The sequence below is a fragment of the Athalia rosae genome, chromosome 4, assembly GCF_917208135.1.
Source record: "Athalia rosae chromosome 4, iyAthRosa1.1, whole genome shotgun sequence".
Taxonomy (NCBI): domain Eukaryota; kingdom Metazoa; phylum Arthropoda; class Insecta; order Hymenoptera; family Athaliidae; genus Athalia; species Athalia rosae.
The window spans coordinates 9,119,849-9,143,821 of NC_064029.1; the positions used below are offsets into that span (position 1 = coordinate 9,119,849).

A 23,973-nucleotide genomic window follows, 5' to 3' on the forward strand; every position below is an offset into this window, starting at 1 on the left:
ATACGAGAGTTGCCAGTCCGATTTCTAACGGGATGCGAAAGAAGAAGATCTTATGGTTTTACGTACGTACGTGATTTACCCCGATCGACGTCGAGTTGAAATCGACGTTGTAATTTGACTGTCAATGGACGTCCGAAAATGGGTGGACGACGCATCGTGTCGATGGTTAGCACCTCGAGTAATTTTAATTCTCGTCGTGTATAGTAAACGTGTCACAAACAGATTTATGTTAATATTCAAGCCGCGTTATCCACTGGGTAAAGTACAATTATAACATCGAAAAAGAAAAAAAATAAAATAAAAAAAGAAATATCTAATTCATTCATCTCGTGATGACGATAATGAAAAAAATTGATTACCTAATTAAATTCGAATCCCAATGCACACGCGTGCACTCTACAGCGGATTCCCATTAATGCAAAGATGATTAGGGGAGTCATTATAAATGAGGGGTCAAGAATGCGCTCGTAGTTCATATCGTGATTAGCCATAAGCTTCTACGCCAAGATCGTAGAATTCCTTATTCGCAAAGCCGCGCATCGAACCGACTCTTTCTCCTATTTTTCCCTACAATTTTTTCACTCCCCGCCGAGCTGTAGCCATACCTAAACCCATAGGTATAATTCACTTTTCATCGTTAGATCCGCGCGCTCCGAGCCTCGCGTACACAGGGTTCACCTACGTCACTCGGAGCGCCGCCGCAGCTTCTTTTAAAGGTTGTAAAAAAAGGAAGGTAACAAAAATCTCGTACAGTTGTGCCGGCTCCGCAGACCTCCCTGTACTACATCTGTATACCGTGTACACCGTGCAGTTTCCTTTGCTTTTCAAATCACCGCTTAAGATTAGGTTAGTCATGCCCCATCTACCGTACGCTACATTATTGACGCGCGGTGGATACTAACGACAAGATTAATCGTTTTTTTTTTTTTCAAAACACCCCACGTGAAGGGGGATAAGTTTTTCTTTCGTTTAAATTCCTTTTTCTATTTTTTTTTCTTTTCTCTGCTGTTTTTTTTTTTCCTTTCGCTAATGCCTCAGATTAGAATAAAACTGCGAGTTGAATGGATAATTCAGTAGCCGATCATTAGCCTCCACTTTGTATCCTGGAACTATGGAACTACAGCCGTTAGAGAATTTCTATTCACGAAACGATCTCTGCAGCGGCACGCCGATTATGATATTTACGTACGAGACCGCGAGAGCGTATACGTATGTAAGATCCTCATTGAACGAATAATACGTATAAAACTATGCAAATTAATTCGTAGATTAATCATAGATGCGAGCTCACATTCGTATCCTGGTACCACCGGCGGTAAAAGTTGATCGAGAATTGGACACTTTAACGGCAAAAATACGAAAAAGAACGAACGAACGAGAGAAAGGTCAAAAAATGGCGAATCCCCTGCAAAAGTGTGGACGACGAATGGATCGTGTACGCAGATGTAGATTGACCAGTTCGAGTTGTTGAAAAGGCGAAGATCACGATCGTTGGATAAAAGATAAAAGAAAAAAAGGAAAAAAGAGAAAATTGAAATAAAAATCAAACGAAGAGTACGTTGTATCGGATGTTCTCTTCCCCTGGATTGTCGTATCGCATGCAAGTGTCCGTTCTCCGTGGTACGGACTCGAGAGTCACTCGGGTGACAGAGACGTATTTGCGAAGGGTTATAAACCGTCGACGAAGAGAAGGAACACCGGGGGCTCGCACGAGACGCCGTATACAAAGGTATGCGGTAATGAATTTTGTCCCCAAGCATTTGGTAGCGACCTCCGGGACAGGCAGATCCTTCGTTTGATTTATCTTTATCTTTCTTCGTCTCTCATTCTTACTCGGTCCATTTTCCGGAAATCACCGATGAAAACTTCGCTCTTATTGCTCAACTTCCATCAAACAGCGACGACGAAAGTTTTCGGCGAATTTTAAACACTTCGCGGATAATTAAATTATTCTCAACTTTTTTTTTTTTTCCTTTTTTCTTTACATTTTTTTTTCACGCACACACGTAAAATCGGACTTGTCATGTCGCCAAACGCGAGTGTCAGTGACCGATGACGTAACGGCTCGGTAATGCTTTTTTAATATTTTTTTTTTTTTTTTTTCTTTCATCTGACTTCTATTTCTACCATTCTTTGAACATCTCCTCCTATACAGAAGTGGTAAAAAATAGGCGATGACGAATCGAAGAGAATGTCAAAAATGGACTTGAAAAAAGAAAAAAGAAAAAAGAAAAAAGAAAAAAGAAAAGAACGAAAAGAAAAAGAACCGGTGATTTCTATTATCTAAATTATTTATCGCCGTTCGGAATCACGAGGGTTTCGATGATTTATCGCTTAAAAATTTTCATCTCTGCAAGCTTTCGCGTAAGCCATCGCGATTGCAAAAAAAAGAACCAAGTGAATTATTTATTTATTAAGTTTTTAGTCCTCTATTAATTCCTCGAATAAAATTCTTCAGGATCAAAATCACGAGTGAAGAGAGAAACGAGTGATGAAATGCATTATACGAGATTTATAACTCTCGATGTTTTGCAGTCATTTACCCCCGGTACGGCGTTTTCAAGACTGGACGGATTCTCGGTAGTAGACGGTTATAGACGGAAGAAATACGATCCGGTACAAAGCTACTTTACACAGTCTTATAGAAATAGGTATATCGTACACCCAGGACATTCGTATCCTCGCAGAAAACGAACAAAGTCTTCCACAGCCTCCCCGAGTCTTCTTCGAATCTTTATACATTTTAAAATTCACCTTTCTTTTTTTCTCCTATTTTATCACTACTTTTATACCTATTATATACGTACAACGTCGTATCGTCGGACAAAAAGAGGGTTCGTATCAAGGAGGTTCTTTTCATTCAATTACATCGGCTCTCCAGTATACGCTATGGTATAAGGTATACTGAAAATTTGCAGTTTTTCTATGAATTTTTAACAAGGAAAAACGCGAATGCGCTCGGTAGAAAATGAAGAGGTGAAAGGATATGGTACTACCGTACCTATGTTTTATGTAGTCGGATTTTACACGCCCATTATTATAACCCTAGACCGGTAATTTTTACCGTCAGTGATCCTCTTAACAAGACGTTATATTCCCTTCCGTATAATGACCTCTCGGTAATTACTGTGAAGTCTAATATAGGTAGAGTATTAAAGCGTAAAGTCTATCCCCTCTATGCACGAGACGAACAATAATAATAGGCAAATTAATTAATATTTATATGTAAGTTACGCACGCGCCATGACGATCTTTCTTTCTTTCTTTCTTTCTTCTTTTTATTCTTCTTTTTATTCTTCGCTTTTAATTATAAAACTATGTTTCATGTTATTACGTGTATATTATTTCACAAGTTTTGATACCATTACATTCCCTACTACCAAGATTCATTCTCATTTGCACGATTTATTATTCAACTATCCTGCCTACTACATCATCGCGATACTTGTACTATACTGTATAGGTATACGTATAACCGAATTTATACGATCCCTCGTATTCCGTACAATCACGCCCATTATCTACACATATTTTTAGTTACGGAGAATATAATAGTATATAGGGTCACTCACGTGTTCAAATTAGGAGTTGATCGCGATAATTAATACGCCAGATATCAATCTCACTACAAAGAACTGTACATACGGCGTCCGAGCGGTAGCCGTACAATTATAAATTTGTGCTAGCGGTCGATTTTTTATTTCACCTCTTCAAATTTGTATTATCTTTTTATTCGGCGTCTATCGTCCGGTGAGTATCAAATAATATACCGTATTACACGACATAGCTGCATATCGCACAATGATCGAGTGCCTATTCAACGATCTTTCGAAAGTAAAAAGAAAAGGGAGGATAAAAAAGTACAAAAATTTATATCGCCTATAAATCGCTCGACGATATCCTATTTACCGTTTGGTGTTGGACGGTTTGTACCATTGCGGTGTACGTACGTACGTACCACGTCGTACCTACGCGCGCAATTGTAAGTTGACGGTGTCGATAATCGATCAGCGATTGCCGATTTACCATCTCTATCCCTCATGATTTATAAGACGAATAGAATGTAACGTATTTTGTACGCGTAACGAAGTTGTCCAAGAAACTACTGTATGCAATTACTAACACATCAGCGTCAATCTTCGCTTCGTAGAGCCGGCTGATGTGCTTACTAATCTGTTTGAAAAAATTTTAAATAAAAAAACAAACTAACCAGAAGCTTCTTCACGTTTTTTTCGTTTTTTTTTTCTTTTTTTTTTTTTCCCTTTACCCACCTAGTGGATAACTTTCGAACATGCGCAAACGAAATAACCTACGGCGTCTATCGGTAATCAGGGATGGATGTTCGGAACGTTAATTACGTCTCTACTCGTAATTAACAACATCAACCAAATTGAAGTAGTTTTTAATTATTCGAATAATTTTTTGTTCCTCCTTTCTTTACTAGTCTTTCAATGAAATTCCTGCAGGTATTGTACCACACGTTTCGGTACGTGAGCCGTAATTTTTTTTTTTTTTTTGCCGATCTCCGCGACGTCTTTTACGATAAGAAAATCGTCTATCTCTCGCTCGTTTGTTTCGCGAAGTTGTTGAAACATTGGAAAACTTGTCAGTCGTAGCGATTCCAGTAGAAGAAATACGAGGGAATCGTTGCTCAGACCGCAAGCATTGTTAGCGACTACACGTGGTTTTCTAAGTAAAACGGTCAAACCGCGAGGTATATCTAACGGCTGCCCATAGCTGTCTATCAGACAAATCTTAGCTTTCTTCACTTCAAAACCACAACGAAATGTATATATGTATAGGTATATAATGAACAGTAAGAGAACGAATGTTTGAATTTATTATACTTGAGACAAGCGAGTTCCCTCGGTACAGAGGGAGCAGCATCGGTGCAGCAGCGGTACGCTTATGGGGATATGGATATATATACATGGTTAGATTATATGGTAGCGCAAACATATCATCGCGTGTATAATCTATTCCACTATACATACGGCTGTACGCCGTATACCTACACGGTTAGAAAACGTGCACTTTGAAAGCACACACAAAAGGTATATTACAGTCGAATGCGCACCACGTAGTAAAATCCCATGTCGAATAGGAAGATGTCCTCGTCTTATGCCCGTCTAGGCACGGAAGCGTTTGACATGAGATAAGAAACTCGTCCTCTATAAATTCAAAGTCGAGTGTTTTATTGTTTTACTGTATGCGGCAAAGCGATACGCGAATGCAGCGATTTTCATTTCCAATAGATTCATCTTTTCTACAAGGCTTTCGACCGTACCGATATTTTCTATCTCTCAATTTTGGCGCACGATTGTAATCCCGATCTGCGTCTTTTCGTGTTCAAAAATTGCTCATACTTTATAAAGTGAATTTGAATTAAAAAAAAAGAAGAGAAATAATTAATAAACAATTAATCAAAATGGTTCAAATTCCAATGATCACCTACGTCCGTACAACTTTCTCTTGTATAAAACTTTTTTTTTTTTTATAGCGACCTTATGCATATAATAGGTTTTATTAATAAATCATGCACCGAATCTACTGCAGCGCCGCATCACGGTAGGATTCAACTATTCATTTATCACAATCTTGTTTATGATTTTTTTTATCTTTGTTATTTTTTTTATTTTTTTTTTTATCGAAGAGTGTAATAAGAATCGTTTCGAATGCGAGGAGAAGAAAAAGAGCACAATGCAACCGAACTATTCGAAAAAGAAGAGGGCAGAAAATACGTTTTCATGTGTCTTGATTGACTCGGATACAGAGGAATAGCGGCAGACTCCGACGTACTTACAGAACTTGAGAAAAGAAAAAAACTAAACCTCCGATGTAAAATAAATCTAAATAATAAATACAGTAGGTACAATCGGGTAATAAGAATTACAAAATGGCTCGAGGTAGCAGAGACGAAGAAGTGTGTAACTCGCGTATACGTACAAGTATCAAATCACGAATGAGAAATGATGAGAATTTTTTTTTTACACCTTTTTTTCCCGCTACAGGTACACGAACGTACGGGAAACGAGAATATGATAAATCGCTGATATCGTGACGGTGGTTGCGAGTGATTTGTTCCGATAAAATAATAACAACGACGACGATGACAATATTAAGCTAAGGTCAATAGTGAAATCATCAAAATCAAACTACACCGTAGCGTGAAAAACTGATGGAAAAAGAAGGAACGAATAATTTCAAACATTTTTCTAGCTCAAAAGAAAGTAGAAATTTCTACCCGACGTTCCGGAGCGTTCGAATAACGAGGCGGGACTCATCTACGCCGAATCGAATCCGAAAGAAAAATTATTATTCATCGATGCGAAGAATATTAAATATTTTATAACTCACATCCGTTGAAATTAATCAATAATTTAACGATACTTCGTAAAAGAATTCAATTCCTCTTTCGGCTGATCGCGCGCGCGCGCGCAGACGAGTTTTTTTTAAAATAGCATCGGTATGAATTTCGTGATTAATATGCATAACGCGAACCTATAGAGGTATTCAAGTAGGTCATAAATTGCGCGTTCTAGTTGCTCACTTCACTTCATTCGAGTCAGTAACCTGGAAACTGTCCAACGTTTATTACACTTCGTCACTGCATAACATACTTTGACCGATGGTACAAGTTTTTCCACCCCATAATTTTTTTTTCGTCAAACTGAAGAAAAAAAAAAAAACAAGATTTTTTTAAAACTTACCGTACCTATGGATATATGATACGTACTGTACATAGCTTGTATTATAACTCATTAACATACAACGTAATATGCTACGTACATTTACGAATTAAGCGCGAAATGCTCATGACACGACGACCGCAGGTATTTCATACATTATCTATGTGTTACCTATAACACGTAAAATGTAAAAGGGTGAGGGCTTATTGCTGTCGGTGCAGCACAGCAGTCACGCAAGGATGATTATAATCTTCTCTAGCTGCGCCGTAAAAATGATAGAAAAAGAGGAAAAAGGAAACGGGCAAAAAAATAAAATTGGAAAAAAAGAAAACTTATATTGCAGGAATTTTAGAATTCCACCGAGATGCGCGTATAATACCATATGCATATTTCCTGTTTTCTTTAATCCCACAAGTGAACTTTTGTTCGAAGAAAAAACAAACAAAACAAAAAAAAAAAACGGGAGAGAAAGAGAGAAAAAACATTCTCGAATCTCTCGTCTCCTTATATTCGATTAACTCCGAGCATATTATAAGCATTATTACCGCGATGTAAATTATTTTTCAAGTTTATTATATCCAACGGAATTTATATTAGAAACTGCGTGCAAGTGAAGTACGCAACGTATATGTATACATACGTTTTATATAAATTAAAATGGAAGAAAAAGAGCGTATGGATTCTTTATACGTATCTTCGATAAAAATATCTCTCGCATCCGAATCAGAAATTAATCTCAATATTGAGAATTACGTTCCGCGTATCGTTCGAACGTTTCACTGTACACGTGGAGGCGCAGGGTCCCTATGGTGTTCTACGGATCTTTATGGTTCTATATTACCGAAAGTAACGATCACAGTTACTACGAATACTGGGTTGGATGTATATGTATACGAGTACATATTAAAACCAGTTATATTAATGATAATTAAATTCAGTCATATGTAATTAAATACGCCCTCTCGCAGAAGAGCTAAATTCTCCTGCAGCAGGTAGCACGTGGATCGGGTATTACTGGTCGTGAAATAACGGTGAATTAAATTAAAGAAAAAAAAAAAGAAAAAAAAATTTCTTTCCTCCATTTCTGTCATGTACGAGTGTAAATTTCTTTAAATAATTTTCACGCTCTGATTTCGAAATCTGATTCGATTCGATGAAAAAGTATTTTTTTTCTCAAAATGCCGAAAATCCGAAAAGATAAAAATGTACATTAGCTCGACGTCTTGGTCGCATTTTTCGCGGGTTATACCCCCGCGCATAGCGAACTTGATTTATTTCCTACGTCTCTAATGGAAATCCGCTTATCATTCCCGTCCATTAATCAAAGAAATTAGTTTTATTCCTCAGCTATATACCATGTAAAGTTAAGTGAACATCGAACTTGGCTATGGTATAATGTATATTATACACAGGGTGTCGTAACGACGTGACGTTCCCCCACACTTACCTTGAAAAAATATACGAATCTCTCCATACGGTACGTACGTACGCAGTCTTAGATACGGGACTTCCAATTTGTCAGTTAATTGAATCGCGAGACTCGAACAACAGAACGTGCTTTTAGATTCCACAGTTCTGACGACGAATAAAAATCTCGTATATTCTTATCGTTAGCGTTGTCATGTGCGGAAACGAAAAAATTGAACTTACATAACCGATTGAATCTACGTTCCCGTAATGCAAGCGCAAATTCCTTTCTTATACGTCATCTTGTGTCTGGACAGCGGGCGTTTAAAAATTGTAAAATTCTTTTTTCTTTTCTCGAAAATCGAGCGTCGAATTTTTTTTCCAAATCTTATTACGTGTATTAAAATACCAGCAGTTGCAAGCGTATTAAAGACGTGTAATTCGATACGAAGGTGACTCGGGGGATTAATCACTCCGCAGGAGACAAATTATAATTGATCAGTAGAAAAAATTTTTTTAAAATTCACGTCACGCCCCGTATAGTTATACATACGATATATATTCGTACATGTGTTACGCACAGGTTCGTGGATAATCTTGAAATTGATTATATTGTATCACGGGATAAGTATCGTGCTTCACTTTCTAACCTAAACTAATTAATCAACGCCCCACAGCTATTAGTCATATCCTTGATTAGAAGCGAACGAATTACGTTCGCTTATTAATATTGTAATAATGTATGCCCGCGAGTGCGGAGATTCCGACGCCCGCATGCACACCAAAGTCACTTTCGTTCCGTTCGACTTTTTTTTTCTTCATTATTTTACAGGAAATGCATAATTTCTCGAGTTCCAAATTCGTCGTCAGAAGTCGATACACCTATAAATTTATATGGTACCTAATCGATCCACACGCGAGCAGTGGAGTTAATTATCGATGACCACGATTGATATTTATTGAGTGTGTCTCATTTTTTTTTTTTTAATTGTCACATACTTTCTTCGTAGATCGTTTTGGAAAGCAGTTCGCGCATAGATAAGGTGTATAACAAATTCTGAATCGCCCAAATTCGTGGGAAGAGCCCGACGGTTTACAGAAACTTTCAAAGGGAACGTGAAAATTTCTCCAATATCTGACACGAATAAAATCCCATACGTATACATATATAGATACGAAGAAAATCAAGCAATATCTATATGGTAAAATGGAAATTCAACCTTTGGCGTATAACGTGCACGGTGTGTAACTTTAAAAATTATATACGAAGGAAGATTTAAATAAAACATATACGTGTATATAGAAGACCTTATATATCTTGCGAAGAACCGGTCACGAGCAACTCGCGACACGCGAAATTATGTATACGATTATTGTATATAGATGGTTACACGTACGTGTACATACCCCATTAGTACCACATATATTTACTCTATGTGGGGCACTATGAATCTGCCCGCGACGTCCTGCCCCCGTTTCATCGAATTTCATTTCGTATCAAGTGAATAATTATATCAACCTCGACCTACAATCTTCCGCGGAATAAAAACTCTCATGATAGTTTTACCCGAATATGTCGCATGCTTATAAAAGACACGATTAAAAGAAGAATGACAAACATTCCAATTCCACGTTTACTGCACCTACGAATTCATCTTACCGGAGTCACTTACGCGATAAATTCAACAGTCGTGTAACCCATGGTGTTTCCACTTCTTTCTTTTTCAATAAGTTTTTGGAGACCGTTGATCCGAAGGTATCGAAATCTTCTATACGTACGGCTATATTTTATCGAGATAAAATTTTTCGAATCAAATTTATTACGTTTTATCGAATAAATCGTATGCGATAATGATGTCACGTTTTTTACTATGCAATTTCCTTCGCGCTTCTAGAGAAATGAATAGCACGCGATAGAAGGAAGTAAAATAAATCGCGCATAAGGTTACAAGGTAACTACACATACACACACACGGTTACATCACGTATGTACGCACGCACGCACATGTACGTATGCACCTCTACATACACCTGTACGTACGCATGAATTAAATTCTTCTCTGTAATTAACATCTTCTACGACGCACTGTACCGTCCTGACTATTAATTTATTTTCCAATTATACTAACTTCGAAAACAAGAATCAAAAGTTGAAACAAAAAACAAAAAAAAGTAGAAAAAGTTAAACAAAATAAGATAAATAAATAAAATATTAATCGATAGAATGATGCGGCTATAGTTACCTCGCATTTATAGCTCGCAGATATGTACAAATATCACATAGAATTATGTACAATGTGTCTACATACGTACATATATCTCCACATACACGCGATTAACCGTTACGGTAAAGTGTGCAGCAGAAACTTATATACTTGTATGTATACCTATGTATAAGAGGGAGATATTTCCTTCGCGCGCGATAAGTCAGCCGCAAATTCTGATCGTGTAGCATGTCTTCGGGTGTACGCGGATAATGATGATGATGATGATGACGACGACGATACTGTTCACCCCATACCCCGCATCTCTTGTATACCCTTTTTTTCTTTTACTTAGTCGCCCTCATGAATAAGATTGTAACAGAGGAGCGCGCGACCCCGGAGGGGCCACGGAGAGATGTCGATGACACTCGTTTGTCGTGGTCACGTATCATTATATTAAAATTGCTTTGAATTATATTATATCCGTACAGTTTGCCGATGAAAGTGTACATATCACGCATGCGAGAAACGGAGCCGCCGATTAATCAGTGTATATGAAAAAGAAAATAAAAAGAAAAGAGAAAAGAAAAGAAATTGGTAAAAAAAACGTAACAAAACATCGCACAAAAATATAGGGGGAGGCCCTCGTTTGCCTCCGGTGTGGACCGAGGAAAATGAATTATGGTGATCTAAGAGCCCCGCTGCCAGTCATTAAGTTTTTTCTTTTTCTTTAAGTTTTTTATTTTACTTTTTCGAGGCTCCTGCTCTTGGCTTCATGCCTGCTCGTGATTCGAACCACCGCACGGCTTCGACGGCGCACCTGAGTCACCACAACCGGATAAAACTTAGAAATGGAAGAGAAGGAAAAGAAAAAAAAACAAATTCAATGAAATAAATAAAAATAGGAAATGAAAAATATATAACAACGCCCGCCTATTAAGTTCTTATACTGCTACCGTTTCGACGGTTGAAAAAATATATCGTGAAAGATTTTTTTATCGCTTCAGGGGATTCCCTATAAAGAATTATTTAAGGTCAATCAATAATTCCGTCTGAGATAAAACTGCTGGATTTTTTCTTCGTTTTTTTTTTTTGGTTTTCATACCCGTGAAACGAACACCTATGTAATTACGAACAACCAGTCGAATCTTCGGATGTTATAATTAAAGTTTATTCAATAAACGCACGGCTAATTACAAATTTATTTTGATTTTAGTTTCATATTTTATTAATTTTAGTGATAATTATGATGTTTATAACGTGCCCGGTACATGTGTATATATACTGCAGTTTGATTCGAAGTTGAAAAATATTATTGGAATGAAAAATTCGTCGAAGCCCGAGGGAGTGAGATATAAAAAGCGTCGCCCGCGGGGACCTTATATCACGTGAAGTGTAACGCGTGAAGTCGTTACGGTATTAGATATTTGACTTAGAATGAAGAAGGAAAAAAATGAATGAAAATGAAGTTATAAAAAATAGGAAGTAGTGCGAAATGCTACTGGCGCCTCTATCACACCTACATAAATATATATGTATATATATGTATATATACATGTATATTAACGGGTATGGGAGATCGTGATTTTCCTGCACCATATACATACATGTACACAACAGCTGCAGCCGAGAAGTCTAGTCGAGTTTCGCTTATCTCCGCGATCCAGATCTAGTCATCAATGAAAACGTGAAGGTATTCCGCTCTACCAGGAGCAGAAGGCCAGTCGTCGAGACGACGCCCATCGCAAAAGGATAAAATAAAGTAAACTCCGCCGACGACCGACTGTACCATGCGGCGTACATAGGATCGATGTATAAATCGAGCAAATCGAAACTAACCGGAGAATGCGAGAGAAGAAATTTTATACTCAGCTATAAGCTTAAGGCCGTACCAGACGAGGGATCTTCGATGTAGTCTGCGGAAAATCATTCGCAAATTAAAATCACCTGGGATTTTTCCCTCCTCAAAAAGTAGGGGAATATCGGCTCGTGCGATTTACCCGAAATACTCGGGCAACGAAACGCGGAATTTTCAGGGTATGTAGACGCGGAGATGATCGGGAGGTAGGAAACTAGCTGAATAATGATTAGGTTGAAAATAAGAAGAGAAGGAAGAAGAAGAAGAAGAAGAGGAAGAAGTAAAACTGGAGCAACGAGGCGTGGCGCCGACTCAACTACGTCCAGGAGAACCACCTCTTTATCCGACTATACTACTCTCGGCGACTCTACTGCTCCAGCTTCTTTTCTTCCTCTCATGGTTGCGAGACGGCCTTCCAAGGTCACGCACAAGCTCGGCTTTAATAGCCTCCGTCTATTACGGCGTATCTAACCTCGGCGATTTCGCAACACCTCGTCCGATCGCTCGCTGGTCGATTTTTTATTTTTTTCCTTTTTTTTACATCTACGCGACAAACGCGTCGGTACTTTTCGACGCATGGCGGCGTCCTCGAATCCCGTGGGATAAGTTTCACCGCGCGCAGGGGTCATGAGTCGAAGCAAGGTGTATGTACATATACATGTGTGCGGTCGTACCGCGTACATTGCTCGAAAGTAGACGCGATAATGTACAAAATTTACATAAGGATCGCGAAGGATGGTGATAGCTGTCCGTTGGAAAATAGCCACCGCCGTCAAGCCTGACTACATTATATTAAATCTTGATTACGCTAATTGCCCGCTACGGTATATACTCTGTTATGGTACGGATAAATTCAAAGTACATATCTAACACGCGCATTAGATACATTAATACGTACCACCGCGTGCGTTACATTGTCTTGTGAATTCATCATCTGTGTAATCGGAATCGTCTCTCCATAAAACAAAAGAGAAGAGACGAGACTTGGAGAGTAAAAAAAAAAAAAAAAAAATCAAACAGTTTCTTTCCTATTTCCTGCATTTTTTTTTCTACTAAATTTTTTTTACAATCTCGTAATGAAATCGTGATGAATTTGACGCGAGGATACAGGTAGCCGTGCGTATATACGGGAGGGTAATTAAACGTCGAGCTGTTGTAGAATTATGGCGTGTAAATATGGACAGCATAGTAGGTAGTAACCCGAGTAAGGTATAGAGGGAATGATCCGCACCGAGTGCACCGCGTACACTGTATCGCAGGTGGTATTTAATTGCACGAGTAATTATTTAATTACAGTGTTTATTCTTACCCTTTAATTTGCAGCTGGTTAAATCTGCAGCTCCCGGTGTACGGATCGGTTCTCCTCCGTATTCTTTATCCTACGGGGAGCGCGCGAGAGATAATCTCGAACTTTTCTCTGTCTTCTCAACGATTATGATGTACGTAAGTCTGGCGCACGGGGTGCGTACGAGAATCGTTTGTATGGGAAGGCGCGTTGATCATCCGCTGATACGTGTTGTGAATTGTTGTTTCTTCGCCGTTTAAATTTTTTTGTTTTTTTTTTTTCTTTTTTATGGCAACGTCGTAAATTTCATATCTCTCATTATTTATTAAATATCACTGGCACTAATTATCTTAGCATGAAATCGACGAATAAATATTCTCACGAAGCGGACGATGTTTTTTTTTCCTTTCTTTTTATTTTTTTGCAATAAATTAATATAGGAGATTTTTTTCTTTATACCGAACCGAAATCAAATTCAATGAGGGCAATCGTATTTTTATTGCTTCTGAAGAATTTTCGCCAATCTTTAACGGACGATCTTCGCCTGGTCGCGATTTTTCTACACACTGCTGTGATTAAAATTCTAAACGTTGATCAAAAATTACATCGAGCGAACATGACAATTTATTTTTAGTAGGTTTTTATTGCTATGTATTTCGTTTATATTTTAGAAAATTTTAATTGAGTAGAAATTTTCGTATTTTATGTGTATAAATTTGTTAAATCGAAGGTGTGAAATAATATCATAGCGATGTCGGTGCGAGAATTAGTTTCGTCTGACAAAGTTTTCCGGAATCTTTTTTTTTTTTTTTTTCAATTTTAAGTGAGAATAATTTGGAAGTGAACGAAAATTTTTGTTCGAATTAGAGAAAAAATGTTTAAAATTTAGTTTTAATTATTTGAAATAACCAATCGAAGAATCGAGTAAGTAATTAACGAATTAAAAGTATGTCCTTTTGTTATCTCCACCTTTTTCTTGTCATGGCGACGATCCCGATTTATTAACGTTCATGTGCAACGATACTCAACTTTATTAACGAAGATATTGGGGCAATAAACTCCGTGCGAATCGCACGTATACGAGTTATAAACCGAACCGTGCCACATGTACTACCGTCTTCACAATTTCATAGTGGTCGTACACCGGTAATCTTATCCCAAGAAAGTCCGGTCAAGATTTCGAAGAAAAAACCAAAAAATCAAATTGAAAAATTACAACCGTATAGTTCGAACGAGTAAAACCGGCAGGAAGTGAGATTTTAATCCAGATCAAAAAACGAAAAATCAAAACGTACGTGATCCAAATAAATCGACGAACGAAAGCTCGACTTATTGTTCCAAAAAAGAGAATAAAAAAAAGTAGAAATCTTCCCCCAATTTTGCCCCCTCTAACTTTTCAACGTGTTCGGTTATATGCGGCAAGGTCGAGCGTCCCGGAAGCTTCGAGGTTTTGAGACCCTCGAGATCGGAGAAGACGAAGAAATCGACGAGTACCGCGGATTCGGAAATTTAATCGGAGCGTCTCGTAATCGAATCGATGTCGGGGCGCGTGTCGTCGGATCACTCGTATGATTTTCAACCGCGATCGATTGAGAGATATTTCTCTCGGTATACAACGTGTACAAGTTGGAGATTTGTTGTTGGTCCGCACAGTGCGGTGGTCGGGTAGTTTGTGGCTGGAATCCAAAGGCTCTGCACAACACGGCCGGCTCTCGCTCGCGCGCCATTCCTCTCGCTCTCTCGCTCTATTTACTATCAAGTTCTCTTTTACCTCCGTCTCTTTCTTTTGATACGAAAGTCCGAGGTCCGAGAGCCGCGAGACTATACGCCGGGTATAACTCTTCTTCACCGAGATTCTACGTGTGCAGTTCCAAAAGACGCCGGAGGAATCAACCGCGATGCGTCCCGTAGCGTCGCGACGCCGAATACACGCGCGTTCAGGTATAACCACTACCCTGCGATAATCAACGTTTATTCGGCAATGCCTGACAGCCGGCGGAAATTTTCTCTCTCTCTTCTCATTTCTCTTCATATTCTTTTTGCACAAATAGTTTCCATAGAATGTCGAAGGAGGTCTATAAATTGTAAAAAAATTGGAGAAGAATAAGGTCATCTGTCGTTTTGAATTGATATGGAATATTTGATTACACGTTTGGAAATGAAACCTGTCGAATCGGGACTCTGAAATACATTACTATACGCGCAGGTATATATCACATATAATTATATAGAAAAAAAATATTATTCATTTATACGCAGATTAATCATATATACATATAAATCTAAACTACGAACGGCATCTCAGCGTCGTATAAGTGAATGATAACTGCAGTAACTATCGTCGTATGAGATAGTATAACCTGAGCACGCTTTTAATTACAGTTCGCGCGTTAACTCTGCAGAGACTTCGCATCGCGTACGTACAGTAAATTTCCCTAACATCCCACATATCATTCTCGAAAACGGTCGAGTATAAATAGTGAGACTTTATTCAGCAAAAAATTTTTATTTCATTGTTTTATTCCCGGTTTCACGCGGTGTAGAACTCGACCTTTTTTTCTTCCTGTCGAGTAAAGTGTCTTGCAGATGTTCAAAGATTTCGGTTCGCGTAAGCCGATGACGCGTGGAGTGAAAATCGCGTCACATTCGTTCAACGTATACGCGTGATAAGCCGTTAAAAATGGTGAAACGCGTCGCGTCGGTTGAAAAATTTGACGTTCGGTCGGTTCAAAAATTTGTCAACCCGAACCCAGACTATAACTGTAATATACGCGCGAGCGGACGCTGATTCTGATTCTGATTCTCATTCTGATTCCGATTCCTGATGGCGATGACACGACCGTATACAGCGACGTACAGGTCTACGAATGTAGAAACGAAATATATAGGAGCCAATTTGGAATTCCAACAAAATTCTAAGTTTTATTTTTTTCTTCCTTTCTCTCTTTTTTTCCTCCTAACTTCACCAAAACTCGGATGAATTAAGAAACGTATACGAGATGAATTTATAACATCCATCCAGATTCCGATGTGTGGTCGATTCGGCGTTATGATTACGACCGGTTGAAAACATCAAATTTTACGGGGAAAATCAACATTTTATCCTTCATTTGCGATGATATGGAGAATTTTTTTCATCGCCCGTTTCGGGTATGAAACAAACAGCTCGTGGAGCAAATGAATAAATATTCATAAAAATTGAATCCATCTATTAACGAAGCATATTAACAGTAAAATATATAATTCTTCACGAAATCGATCATTATGTATTCAAGCGCGCGATGGGTCAGAATCCAATATTCTCAGAGCTGCGTACGACTAATTGATCGAACAGGTATATTAAGACCTCTCGAAAAACTTAAGAAACTAGCTAGCGTGTGAAAAATGGAAATAAGAAAGCAAAAACGTGAGAGACGATCAATTTTGCACTTTCTTCGAGTCGAGTAACACACTTTTATGAACGTACTCGCCTATACTCAATAAAAAGCGTTGAACTCTCCGGCTGCAGTAAAATGCCGCGTTTCGTATGTACCGTCGGTAGGTACAGCGATACGAACCAAGGCGCGATCTTTACAAAAAAAAAAAAAAGAAAAATTTCTTCTCTATATAAAAATTGTGGGTGTATCAGACCTGTGTATCAAACTGAAATTGAGAATCTATATTCCACACGACTCACCAGTCAACAAATCAAACACCTAACCTAAGTATGCGCAAGATATGTATAACAGGCGTCCTCTTTGATTAGACGCAACTCGGAGGCGATGCCTCCCTCGGATGAAAATCTGCGACGGATTTTTAAGTCCTCATCGGTTTGCACACTTGAGAACAGTCAACGATCATATACATATATATATATATATAAGTAGGTATATACCTACGGTCATCCCTGCGTATACAGCCAGCATTTACAGCGGGGCGACCATCTGTCTAGGAAGTGACTGTACGTGTATTTATACGAGGAAGTACATAGAAGCGACGAAGCAAAGACCTGTCCAAGCATATTTCGTACGTAATTCCAATGTCTACCCAACGCAGGAGAATCTTATTCATTCGAAAGAAAAGTTTTAAACGCGGTTACGCGTCGAAAGGTTCAGGAAAAATCTCTTCGTGTTTCCGATGGGGGGGGGGGGGGGGGGGGGGTTGCTAAAGAATTACCGACGAAGTGTTTAGCTATATAAGGGGAATATAATTTCGTCGTGCCTGAAACGTACGAAGGATATTTCGGAGCTAGATGTCGCGATTCGACCATTCGAAAGTCATCACGTCGCACGAGATTCATTAGTACTTTTTAAGTACTACTATTTCAACGCTAACAGTTTGGACACGTCGCACATAATTCGTTACATTCCTGCGATTTCGGACATTTTTCTCAGCTCTTTATACAGATATATATGTATATTTGAAAAATTTGTACATAAACTGATACGCGTGTGTGCGTGCGTGTGCATGCACCTAACGCGTGTTCGTGAGAATTCATATGTACCCGTATGTATGTACGTAGAGTACTATAGTTGCCGCGGTGTGCTATAATACTACAAAACACCGTTGTGGGTCAACGTTCGCTCTTGCAGCGGGTTGGGAATTAGCCGATGCTCGTATAGTATTCGTATAGGTAACGCAGCAAGACCAGCGGGGACTGCTGCTAGTCGTTGAAAAATCCTGACTCGGGATGACAGGTGCGTTTTATATGCATTGTTAATGGGTATACGGTGTCACGTGCGCGGTTTCATCCTTAAATTTATTTTTCGGGTGTAGCGGTCAATTAATGTTATTCGATGCAGTCGATTACTTTTCTTTCTTTTTTTCTTTTCTCTTTTTTTTTTTTTTTTTCTCTGGAGATATAGAAAAAGAACTCAACAGACGATGGCGTTAAGTTGACGCCGCGGTAGTCAATTTATTTTCAATCAATTTGCCGTACAATTTTCAAGGGAGAGAAAATCGTGAGGTTTCCGAACATAATTGAAACGATTGAATTCAATTAATTTCACATACACAGGAACTGCGCTGTGTAATATTTCATTACAACATGTGTATAGCCTGCAACGCGGCGGGTTTAATAATAATAGATCGCGATTAGATAATACGGCCGATCGGACGACGCGTTACATCCGGCATCTAAACTGCGATTACTTACGTTAACACCGCGACCATTCTTCAACGACCCTTTCTCGATCCCGAGCGATTGTCGTACAGGATCAAAGGAGGAGACGCCGCTGCACATGAAGGATCACTGTACATATATGTATACCCGGGATCAACGCATTAACATATCCGTGCTCATATTTTCTTCTATCATACAACGGATATCGAAACCTTGCGTCATTTTCGCATGACTATATAATGTAATGCCCAAACGATACCACTTCGGATCGGACTCAAATCCCGCAATACGCGGTTAAACAAGTAAAATCCGAAGCACCGCGAAGGGACCATCTAAATATGGACATCGCATAAATCCCAGGCAAAGTGTATAAGGTAGTAGATAATTCTTGGACAGGATATTACTCTCCGGGAGTCTACGTTCGCGGTATTATTCCCGATAAAAAATTTTTTTACAATTAATTTTTATCGTCATTATTATTATTATCCTGGAGTCGATTTTACGTTTCTCACACATACGTATGTATGCTATATCACGCATAATATTTATACATATACGCAGGGATACACGTACCTATATATATGTAAAATAACTTATCCTAGATGCGATTTTGATCGGGTTCGTTTTATTATGCGAAATAAAATAATGATAACAACAATATGAATTGGTGAGTCTGATATTGGATTCCGGTTTTTTAATGCATAAAATACGAATATCGTATCGAACGGTATTTCTCGGCGAGTCGTCGAGTTGGACAAGAAAAGTGACGCGTATCGCGTCTCGATCCTTTAAGATGTGCCATGGGATGAAGTAAAGAAATTTTTATCGGCCCTTAGGGGAACGGAATTGGAATAAGTGATACCTGTACTAATTTCATTTGTCCTCTGACGACCCTTTTTACCTCGATATACAACCGTATAATATATATATATACGAGACTCTGCGGAATCGCCGCTCGTCGCTCGTTATTTAGAATCGGTCATTACGGATCGCCGCGCGTTTTTCTACACGCAGCCGGAACCCACGATTCTCGTACACACCTATATAAACGAGTCTCTCTCTCTCTCTCTCTATAGCAACGTCTGAAAAAATATTTTCTCAAATTTATAACATCTTGATTAATTCGTATCATCATTATCATTCATTTTTCATATATTTTTTATTCCAATAAAATATCATTATACTTCTCTCACTCATGATCAGGCGCAGGTCAATCTATACGTAATTTTTTCTCACTAATTTCATTTATTTTATTTATTTGTTTGGTTTTTTTTTTTTTTTATTAACAATTCGGTAGATATGTTACACTATACACTTGTGTATATTTATTCCTGTACTGTGTACACAAAATGATTATACGGTTCGTCCACATGGGTGCGTGTATAACAATTAATCATGCGGCGGTCGATCATCATTCGAACTTGAGTTATTGATTGATTCGCTAATCAATAACCGCTAATGTATATCTACCGGTTCGAATGTAATGTAATATCCCGGTAGTTTCGGCGGTACGTACGAAGATTTGAAAATCCCTTAGCGCTGAACAAACAGAAATAAATTTTAAACTTTACAGTTGGTAGGTGGTGTGTGTGTGTGTGTGTGTAGTATAAAATTTCGGCGAAATGACAATGCGGACGCTAAATTCACACCTGTATATCGGAACGGGTTGCACTGTGAGTTTATTTATATAGTGCGTATAAAAGGAAAGCGATAAAATGACGCCGAGGATATATTAACGTACGTAGAAGAGAATTGTGTGAGGTATGTATGTACGTACGTGAGAAGAAAAGTTGTCGGTAGAAAGTATGAGGGAAGGATATAATATAATGGCTTATAATACTCCGCGTTTTAACGACCGGCGGAAAACGATTATACGACTCGAGTCCGAGAAACGTTACCTGCTAAACATCGAACGGCAAGAAGTTGTCTATTATATAATATAATTTCCGTTAATGGACGTAAACACGAGAAATTTCAACTATGGACGCATCGGAGATTACGAAAATTACCAAATATGGGAGGAAATTTTTCGTTTTTTTTTACAAACTCTTACCGGCCGTTGGAAAATAATTAAAAGTGAACCGCTCTGAAATTCAATTGCTCGTAAGAGATGGCGAGGTCTCGTGTACGTGTATTTCGAAGTTGATCCTGATGATCCGAAAATAGCAGTCCTGTTTTTGAACAGCAATAATCGTAAAGATGCAAAGCTGCCCGTGCCGTATCGGTATCGCCATCTTTTTCAAATTTTTGTCCGAGCAATTTTTGCCTTCTTTTTTTTTTATCGTATAAACCGATTTATTTAGCGGATTCGTTCATCGTGTTCAGCAATGCGAAAAAGGAGTAGGAACCGCTGAGAACCTGAAAACAATTGAACGCTCTTTTGGAGTACATGTAAATCTTTGAATGAAAGAGAAAAGTTGAAAAATCTATTGTGGCGGAAATGTCACGCTGAAATTATAACGATTAACAAATGCGAAACCAATGTGGAGTTCGGTTCGTTGACCTCCGCTAATTGGGCGTTCGATGAAATCTTAATTAAAATTAATAACAATTAATCGATGTCAAGTTTCGGTGCGCCTCGCGACGACCGTTTCGAAATACCTGCGCGTAGCGCATCGACATAAGAGAGCGTAATTAATTATAAACGTAAAATGCGGTGATCGGAATTAAATGAATCGCATATATGTATATGCAGCTGACCGGTCTCCGCCGTTGCAGTCGTAAATTTTGAGGGGAATAAATGAGAAAGAAAATAATATTAAAAACTGCACCGACTAAAAATTAGACGAACATCGAACACGCTCGAATCGACGGTCGATAATTTATAACGATCGACGATTTATCGAGGCATTCTCAAACTCCGCTGCACTTACGGATATGAAAGTCTCCATTGACATCACGTAGAAATTACCCGCTGTCAATTTTAACGGTTTCTTTGCCCGGAGCAGCGGAATTGTAATCAGTGACTTCATTGGAGTTATTTTTTCAAGTTCCCAGGAAGTCGACCAGATCGCATCGGCCACGGAAGTACTCTGTAAATTGTTGTGTGTGTGTTTTTTTTTTTTTTTAATCCAAAATCGGTCCATACGACTAATTCAGGTCCGGTGAAGGTGAGGATAAATTTAGAAATTCTTTCATTCTGCTTGCCTGATGTATAAGCTCGCTTCCGAACCAACACCAGCTGAGTAATTGCAAAAAAGCCGCGCTTAGGTAGACGGCGAACTTCATGAAGCCGGAATTTTGCCCTACCACCTATACGAAACCCAACAAACGGGGTGCGGAATGATTAATTTGTTCAATATCTGCGAGTAAAAAAATACTCACCAAAATCGCCTGAAATCCGGTCAAGCAGATCATGACATTGCTGCTCATTAGCTGAACGAACATGAGAGGGCTTGAAAAATTGTCTATATTCTCGACGAACTCTATGACTTCCTGATGGTGTCGAATGCATTTGAAAAAATTCGTTCGGAAAGGTTTCGGGTTGTCGTCAACCTTCACCTCCGTCTCGTCGTACGTCTCGCGACGTTTGAACAATTTTTTTCCCCCCTTCTCACCGATCGACTTTTCACGATCCGCCGCACTTTTGCTGCGACAGTTTCTAAATTCATCTCTCAATATTCTGAAATGGCAAAATGCGTGATTGCACAACGTGAGCATGGTGTTGTCTATGATCACGATCGCGGCCATCGATATAGAGATCACGGTTCCCTGATAAATGAACATTATTTGATGAGCAGGAGGATCCGTCACTTCGAAGGGATATCGCGATCTTATCGGCAGGGCTCCGATTTCCGTTGGTGTGAAAAAGAGCAGTGTGATAACCAGGAAACAGCCGAGAGTTCCGAAACTGTACACGAAGAACTTCTCGATCATGAAGTACTGTTTCCAAATCTTCAGGTGTTTCGCATCTTCAATGAAACGTAAAATCGAATTGAATAATTCAAAGGCATCGGTTTGTTTCACTTCCCTACCGACAAGGACCCTCACTTTTTTCTTCGTGCAGCTTTTTGGTGTCCCGATGAACCGTGTCCAGTAATTTCTCCAGGTCATCCAAATAAAGTTGAAAATTCATAATTTTAAAGAATATCACGGACAATCCGGCCAGTATACAACCGTCGTCGGTTATTATGAGAAGATTGTCGGAACAGTAAAAAATGTCAGCCGCCAAAGCTAAGATGAACAAAAATATCAGCGACAGAATGAAACACTTGTAAGACATGTAAAGATATCGCCTGACCGGTGACGAATTTTGGTCGATTCTCCACATCCCCATGACCCTGACGAGCACAAATAGAAGAAAAACGGTTATCGTATTTTTTAATCGCATTCGATCAACGAACTGCAATTTATATCTACTTCAATGCATTCGTCCAGCTCCTCAACAGCCCGTGATGATCCTGGAAAGTGTTCACCATCGTTCTTCCACTTCGACGAACAGAAACTGGAATAAATCGGAGTGAAAAAAACGTCGTACGATATCTGCTAAGTGCGATGGATTTAAACCCCCCCTCCCCCGGTTGATAATACGAAATCGACACCGCATCGGTACGTTACGCCGTATTTCCCCAGACCGTTTTCCCAGCTATTCGTAGTCTATAATTTCTATAACCTTCGTATTATTACGCCGCCTCGATTTACGGATATTATAGTTACCTATACCGGAGCCGCGTTTATTTTACGCAGAGTTATATTCATCGCGGCGACACGACACTCGTTTATTTCCCCTCCTTTTTATCATCCCATATCGGAATAACAGGGAGAAAAGGAGGGAAAAAAAAAAAAGAGAAAAGAATCCAGGTGCAGATACGCTCCTCCTGTGGGACCCACGTTTGGATTCTGTTGGAATTCCGAGGTACACATGCCTCGAATAACATCGATCGAGAGCGGCTCTATATATACCTATATGTATATTCCAGTAGGGTGGGCTTAAATATTTAGCGCTGCACATGCGGCCAGCATCCCTCCGGGGAATCGAACGTTTTGACGTTTGACGAAAAACATTTAATGACCATTGAGATCTTTTCTCCGGCTCCACCGCCCCGGACAACGCGTAAGAATTTAAATCGTTCACCGATTAAACTTTGCCGATTCCTCATACCCTTACCGTTCCGACATTCGATGCTGCAGTTATGTAAATTAAATAGAACGTCTTAGCTTGCTGCGAATCGTGTTGTGACCGCACCGATCATTCACAATCAATATAAATATATACATAATATCAATTTCCAGGGCGACGACACGCACGCACGATTTATCGGCAGGTGTGGAATACTCCGTTCCCTCGACGTATATGTACTACATACGTACCGCTCTCTGCATACATACCTATGTACCGCAATAATTTTTTTTTTTCAACCTTTTCCTTTTTTTCATTTTTTTTTTGTTTTTTTTCCTTTTATCGTACAATGCCGTTTGCCGCATCTGTA

At 38.9% G+C, this 23,973-nt stretch overlaps 2 protein-coding genes across 2 annotated transcripts in view; both read right to left on the reverse strand.

Moving 5' to 3' along the window:
* Positions 1 to 14,598, reverse strand: part of LOC105684385 — a 65,207-nt gene extending 50,609 nt beyond the window's left edge. Inside the window, exon 1 of the mRNA XM_012397692.3 lies at positions 13,468 to 14,598. The gene's annotated coding sequence lies outside the window, so the exon portion shown is untranslated. The remainder of the gene's footprint in view (positions 1 to 13,467) is intronic.
* A 5,086-nt stretch (positions 14,599 to 19,684) lies between these two features.
* On the reverse strand, positions 19,685 to 23,053 carry LOC105684386 (odorant receptor 13a-like). The gene is made up of 6 exons (XM_048654264.1): positions 22,904 to 23,053; positions 22,535 to 22,824; positions 21,869 to 22,455; positions 21,692 to 21,796; positions 21,418 to 21,576; positions 19,685 to 20,902 (listed from the first exon to the last, which is right to left on the reverse strand). Exons 1-6 carry the CDS (start codon positions 22,960 to 22,962, stop codon positions 20,840 to 20,842), a joined length of 1,263 nt encoding a protein of 420 aa, XP_048510221.1. The 5' UTR covers positions 22,963 to 23,053; the 3' UTR covers positions 19,685 to 20,839.
* Between the last annotated feature and the right edge of the window lie 920 nt (positions 23,054 to 23,973).

Bases quoted from the DNA above. Each gene is read 5' to 3' on its own strand.
- LOC105684386 (XM_048654264.1), bottom strand. From the start codon at position 22,962: ATGGTGAACACTTTCCAGGATCATCACGGGCTGTTGAGGAGCTGGACG. The intron at 22,456-22,534 runs GTGAGGGTCCTT...GTTTCATTGAAG, and splicing joins AAAGCTGCACGAAGAAAAAA to ATGCGAAACACCTGAAGATT. The intron at 21,577-21,691 runs GCAAGCAGAATG...AACAATTTACAG, and splicing joins GAAGCGAGCTTATACATCAG to AGTACTTCCGTGGCCGATGC.